At 33.3% G+C, this 6,400-nt stretch overlaps 1 protein-coding gene across 1 annotated transcript; it reads right to left on the bottom strand.

Moving 5' to 3' along the window:
- Nucleotides 1-1,603: 1,603 nt before the first annotated feature.
- Nucleotides 1,604-4,923, bottom strand: LOC111810914 (uncharacterized membrane protein YjcL-like). Its single transcript, XM_023697755.1, has 6 exons — nucleotides 4,541-4,923; nucleotides 3,661-3,887; nucleotides 2,997-3,107; nucleotides 2,685-2,846; nucleotides 2,201-2,442; nucleotides 1,604-2,103 (listed from the first exon to the last, which is right to left on the bottom strand). The coding sequence occupies exons 1-6, from the start codon at nucleotides 4,867-4,869 to the stop codon at nucleotides 1,780-1,782; spliced, it is 1,395 nt and encodes a 464-aa protein (XP_023553523.1). The 5' UTR covers nucleotides 4,870-4,923; the 3' UTR covers nucleotides 1,604-1,779.
- Nucleotides 4,924-6,400: the final 1,477 nt, after the last annotated feature.

The raw sequence follows: 6,400 nt of genomic DNA, 5'->3' as shown, positions 1-6,400 counted from the left end.
ATATGCTTAATGTCGTCACGGACGGCGTCCGAACAAAATTCTACGTTCTAACTTTTTTATTTTGAGAGCGAACGCCGAACATACTAAAAACGACGTCATACAATGAGTTGACGAACAATTTATGAAAAATTAAAACAAATTCAAATTGGTTTTAGAAGTAGAACCTCTCCAAGAATGTGAAGAAAGAAATGACATGAAACATGCTTATCTACTCTCAAGTTAGTAAGGTTTTGAAATGGTGATGATGTTTATAATAAAATGGAGTAATTGGAAAGTCAAAACATTATTGATATGTATTGAACCCACCCTTCCATTTATCATTTCATTTCTTTGATTCATAAGTCAAACATTTTTTGTTTTTTTTTTTCTTCATTTCATTTTAGACCATATGTTATTATTATTATTTAATGTTTGTTGTGTTTTGTATCTTTACGGTCATAACATAAATTAAATGTGTCGTTCCCGAGTAAAAAAAAAAAAAATGGTTAATAAGGTTCAAAATTATAATTCTTAGGCTTTCCAATATATCCTCTGAAATACACGTTTTTTATTTCCAACCTTTCTAACAACGTTTCAAATACAAGTTTATGATTTCTGAACTCTTCAATTCTACGTTGCTAGATAGTTACTCTCTGATTCCGAGTCTCAAAAGTACTCTAAACAAATTTCTGAGCATGATAATTATTAGGGTTGTATGGAATATATTCTTCAATATCAAAGTCTTAGTTACGAACCAAAGTTAAATCAACTCAAATTAGCGTTGAAATTCTAAAATCAACTAAATTTGTTCGTGGCTTAAATTCGAGTTCTAAAAATAATTTTATTTGATTAATACAATATATTCCATTGGTTAGATGTATTAGAAACAGATTATATAACAAAAAATCTGGTTGACTATTATATATTTATTAGCTAAGCTGTTGTGGTAGTACATCTGAGCAAGCTCTGAGTTGGTTGATAGTACAATAACGAAGTACAATTTAACTTCAAAACATTTCAGTGCAATTTTGAGGTATTTTTATCATAAATTAAAAATAATTTTTTTTTATAGCTTAGATTCAAATTGTTTAGAATGCTTTGTATAATGTAGAGTTAGTTTTTTAATTTTAAAAAAAATTTACATATAATTTTACCATTTTAACTTACTAAGTTTGCTAACTTTTATTAAAATTAAATCAATTATAATTATAAGTGTGGGACGTACTCTTAGAATCTAAATAAATTAGTGCTCATGGGATGCTTGCCCTGTAAGTTGCTGACATGAACGTTAATAATAAAGAAAATTATCTCCAAATTAATAATTAAAAAAAGTCATTTAAAAACATGTTGAGATTCTAATAGTCAACTTATTGTATGAAGTAGGTTTCATTATTGGGATATCATTAGAGATCGCAACTATAGTCCAATGGCCTAAAAAAAAAAAAAAATATATATATATATATATATTTGGCTAAATGGAAGGACTACCGGAAATCAAGTTAATATAGGAGAAGATTCTTAGTATATAAGTGAGAAATACTATTTTGGAAATCAAGTTAATATAGGAGAAGATTCTTAGTATATAAGTGAGAAACACTATTTTTGTGGTCCCTGAACAACTGAGTTTAGCTCGAATTGATATACGACCTGCAATTAGATACTCAAGATCGAGCCTTGGTGGGACAACAAGTCTCCTCCAATGTCCTTTGAGCAAAAACTATCTTAAAAAGTTGTTCCATTAAATAAGTTACAGGGATTTGGAGAAAAGCAGAGGATTTTATGATCTAAATTTGAATGGTATTACATGTATTTCAAGACCATCATTCCAAATCCAATCCCTAGGAAAGTCGCAATAGCGATTCCAAATATTCCAGCAAGAATTCCAGGAATAACCATTGAACTCCAACCCTTAGCCGTGGCCATCCCGCAGGCTGTAGTGGGACCTCCAACGTTGGCATTCGATGCTATCAGCAGCAACTTTTGGTCGAAGCCAAGCAGCTTTCCAAGACCAAGGATTATGGCAAGATGGACTGCGATCTGGACAAGAGAAAACAAGAAGATACTTGGCGCAGTGCTGATGACACTCCATACATTTCCACTTGCTCCCACTACAGCAAAGAAAATCTGTTTCCAGACAATGATGAAGGGGTAAAGATCATTACAAATTCAAAAATTTGTGCATAGACAATTATAAAGAGTGGATGAATTGCACAAAAGTAACCTGCATTAGAATCATAGCCAGAGCCCCACCAGAAGGAGCAAGGTAAGCAAACGGCTTGGGAAAAATGGTTGCTAAGACAACAATGATGGCGGTAATTGCTGGCATGCTACCACCTTGAATTCCAAAATATTTGGTCAGGTAGGAACCAGCTTTACAAATGGCAAACGATACAGCAAGGGCTATGGCAGATTGTAACACCGGAAGCTTGTTGCTATCCTCAATTTCTGCATCCTTTCCAGCATCTACCCAACACAACTTCCATTAGAGGCCTAATTTGGAAACATTTCATAATATAGTTACGAGTTTATCCTATGAAACTGACCACACACATCACAAGTGATAATTCCAAAATTCCAACAATATATGGAAAGCTGCAGCAACATATACGACATTTGCTTTGTTTAATCATTCACCAAAAATCATGCCTCAGAAAAATATTGAACAACTAGAGATTATACAGGCCAAAACAAGTGGAATTTCATACCCGTAGCATCATTAAATGTCGTTGGTTCAGGAGGTACTTTAGATGCTAATGCAAACAATGTTGCAAAATACGCTGCACAAATTACATTATCCGCAGCAAGTCCAGCTGCTAATACTGATGAAGTGACACCAAGGGCATCAGATATAGCAACATAATTGACAGCTGCACCCATACAAGCAAAGAACATAACATCTATGAGATGATAGTGAACTGAAGAATAATAGTTCAATGGATCAATGTGTCACTACTTGAAATTGAGACTGCCAAGGGATTCATATATAGCTAGAAGATGAGATAAGGAGAGCATATTACCTCCACCAATATGTCTTCCCATTAGTGCGGCGGCAATTTTCCAACTGTCTTGACCAAGTGATTGCATTGGTACAAGAAAATAGGCCACAACAGTTCCAATTGTTGTTGCAACTATCAAAAGAAAGAGAACAACGGCAAAACTTGTCAAGATGACTCTACGTGGTGTGAGTGAGTGACCAAAAAGAATCTAATGTTTGAAGAGAACTTAACAGATATTAACCAATGTAATTTATTGGATATCAACCTAATCCAAACATACAAAATATTATCATGAGCAACTAAAGTGCATTAGCAACTTAAAGGTCAGATTATCAAAGAGACGATTTGATTTTCAGGAATCAAATAATAAACAGACATGTCTACCCTGTGAACATGCATTCATGAACTGTTCTAATAATCTGATTTGTTAAGTTGTTCTCTCAACTTATTTGAATATCTTGGTTAAGAACAGGGCCCAAAGTATATGACATTTCCTGAAGATTCAAGGGAAAAAAAAGGCAAGGTTATAAATTATAAGTAGTTCGAACGATATTTTAGAATTGATCATATTATTCATACTAAGCCATAATGGCTCATACAGAACTAATCAACATGGCATGTAAAACAAGATTTGAGAATCAGAAACTCACAAAGCAATCGTGGAGGTCCTCATGGGGGCCATTACCTGAACCTAACAAAAATGCCAAGAGAAGTGTCCCAGTTGACTTTATTACATTGCGCAAATCTGCCCTAAATAACAGCATAGGAACTGCTAACGGTAGCAAAAACTCCAAAACAATAGGAAAAGCTGGAGCATCAGATGCAATGATCCCAAAATTACTGGCTGCAAGTCCCACCAATGCGCTCACTAGGGCACCACTTAATGCACTACCAACCTTCGTTTTCTCAGACCTTCAATTTCAAGAAAGCAACAATAAGAAAGAAAATCAACGTGAAAGGAAAAAGACCAGAACTTCATTTCAGAGTATCGCATATACTCTTAAGAATCAAAACTAAAACCCAACACTGCCAAGTTCTTCTTATGGGTGTACATAGTAACTTGCATCTCCACTAATCTCACACAGAGTCCATGAAATTCCTAAATATTTTCTTATTTTCCATTTTTCTTTCGTTAGATCTATTATCTCCCGACATCCTATAGCTCAGTTTGGCTACCAACTCGTTAGAAGGCCATTCTGACGAAAATTGTGCAAAATTACTCAACTGAACATTGACTGCACATTAATAACATCAACGACCTTTTCTCAATACAAAACAAAGATTCCATTCAAGAAACGAAATTACAACATTGGATCAGAAATCAAACCATAAAACATTGCCTGTACGAAATAAACAAGAATCAAAAGCACAAAACAAAGGCGTGAACTGGCTGTTTTCCGGACTTAGAAAGCAATATTAACAATAAAAATTGGGAACCACAAACCTTAATACTACTACAATGAATTTTAACAAATCATATTAAAATTTACTCTCTCGCGAATTGTACATCTAATTCAATCAGGAATCTAATCAATAAAAGTTCAAGAAGCAATGTAAAAGTTCACCAGATACCGAAGGCTCCAATGGAAAATAAAACAGTCCAGTTGCCCCACTGGTCATGAGGAGAAATGAGGGGGAGATTCAATTTCAGATGAGATCTAACAGCAACATTTCGTCTCAGTTGAACATTTCCGGTACTGGTGCCGCAAAAGTTCCAGAATCTCCGGCGTGCACTTTCAGCTGCTGCTGATGACGACGACGACGACAACGGTTGCACCGGTGGCCGAGGAGCGATCGCGATGCTCCTGGAGAATCTAGCTGAGATTTTGCAGGAAGACAAACATAGAAGCTGTACTTCGGGCGACTTCGAGGCGAGCTGCGACTGTAAGGCCATCTCCGGCGAGGTGGATTGGACGGAGAGAGAACACCAACGATGGACTTCATCACTCGGTAAAACACAGTGATATAAACTAAAGTTTTTTTCTTTTTTTAAACCCTGCGTGTACCGCAATTAAAAAATACATGCTTTCAATTTTATTCTTAAAACACATCATAATATATTATTAATTAAAATATTTATTTATTTATTTTATTACATTTTGTGTGATGTTTCACTACGTTACATCTAATTATAATTATACAAATATCAAATTACCGATTTAGAAAATCATATATATATATATTGTTCGACGAACACGACTCTCGACAATGGTATGAGTCTATAGATCCATGATCATTCCCTAAATTAGCCGACGTGGAACTTTCATCATCCAACACCTATCCTCGAACAAAGTGCACATCTCCTTAATCGAGGCTTGACTCGTTTGGAGTCTTAGTCATTTTTTACTTCATTCGATGAGGCTTGACTCCTTTTCTTTTGGAGTCCTTTGTTCGATGTTTGAGGATTTACCAATCTATTGACACAACTAAGTTTAGGGTCTGTCTCTGATAGCATGTTAGACGAACACGACTCTATGATATTGTCCACTTTGACCATAAGCTCTCATGGCTTTGCTTTGTATTTCCCCAAAAGGCCTCGTACCAATGGAGAGAGTATTTCTTGATCATAAACACATGATCATTCCCTAAATTAGCCGACGTGACTTTCATCATCCAATATATATATATATATATATATATATATATATATTTATAATTATAATTATAATTATGCTAGAGGCACTCATAATTATTTTTAAAGTATTTTAATTTTGATAATGCAACCAAAATAATGGAAAAGCAGTTAATTAATACTTAATTTAAAAATGATATAGTTTTAATAATGCAGCCAAACACAAGGAGAAATGTATAAAAGGGATGCCTAAAACTTAGAGCAAAATTATAATGGGGTTTTGCATGCTCATGAAAATGATATCCACTCACCCACTACTACTCCAAATCATATTATTGCCAACGTTTTTACTCTTAATTTTTACTTACTAATGTTTTAAGAAATTCAGTCCAGTTTTTTAAATTAAATATAAAGTAGTTTTTATTTTTAGAAGCGGATTAAAAAAAAATTCAAAAAAATAATAATAACTGAAAAATATATGTAGAAAATAAAAGAATTGAAATAATAATAATAATAATAAAAATCATTGTTTTTAGAAATAATTAAATTATTGTTAAAAGCATATCTTCCATCTTTCCTTTGGTATGTTTTGTGACAATCCCACTTGCAAAGTGTATTTTCCAAAAATGAGTGGAAGTAATCAATGCTATGTGAAATTTCTATTAAAATTGTGGAAAATAAAATTATAATTACTTAGTTGAATCAATTTTAACCACGGTAATTTTTGTGGTTGAAATTAATAGAAAAATGAATCCAATTTTTTGAAAGTTTTATTTAAATGAAGATTAATACATTTTATCTCTATAAATAATAATATAACATTTTTTTTTAATGAAGGATGTAATATATTAAT

This window comes from Cucurbita pepo, chromosome LG14 (genome assembly GCF_002806865.2).
Source record: "Cucurbita pepo subsp. pepo cultivar mu-cu-16 chromosome LG14, ASM280686v2, whole genome shotgun sequence".
In the NCBI taxonomy this organism is placed as follows: domain Eukaryota; kingdom Viridiplantae; phylum Streptophyta; class Magnoliopsida; order Cucurbitales; family Cucurbitaceae; genus Cucurbita; species Cucurbita pepo.
The sequence above is the reverse complement of the archived record's forward strand: the minus strand, read 5'-3'. Positions and strand labels throughout refer to the sequence as shown.

Coding starts and splice junctions, on each gene's coding strand:
- LOC111810914 (XM_023697755.1), bottom strand. CDS start 4,869: ATGGCCTTACAGTCGCAGCTCGCCTCGAAGTCGCCCGAAGTACAGCTT. Junction 3,108..3,660: donor GGCATTTTTGTTAGGTTCAG/GTAATGGCCCCC, acceptor TTCTTTTGATAG/TTGCAACAACAATTGGAACT. Junction 2,847..2,996: donor GGGAAGACATATTGGTGGAG/GTAATATGCTCT, acceptor GTATGGGTGCAG/CTGTCAATTATGTTGCTATA.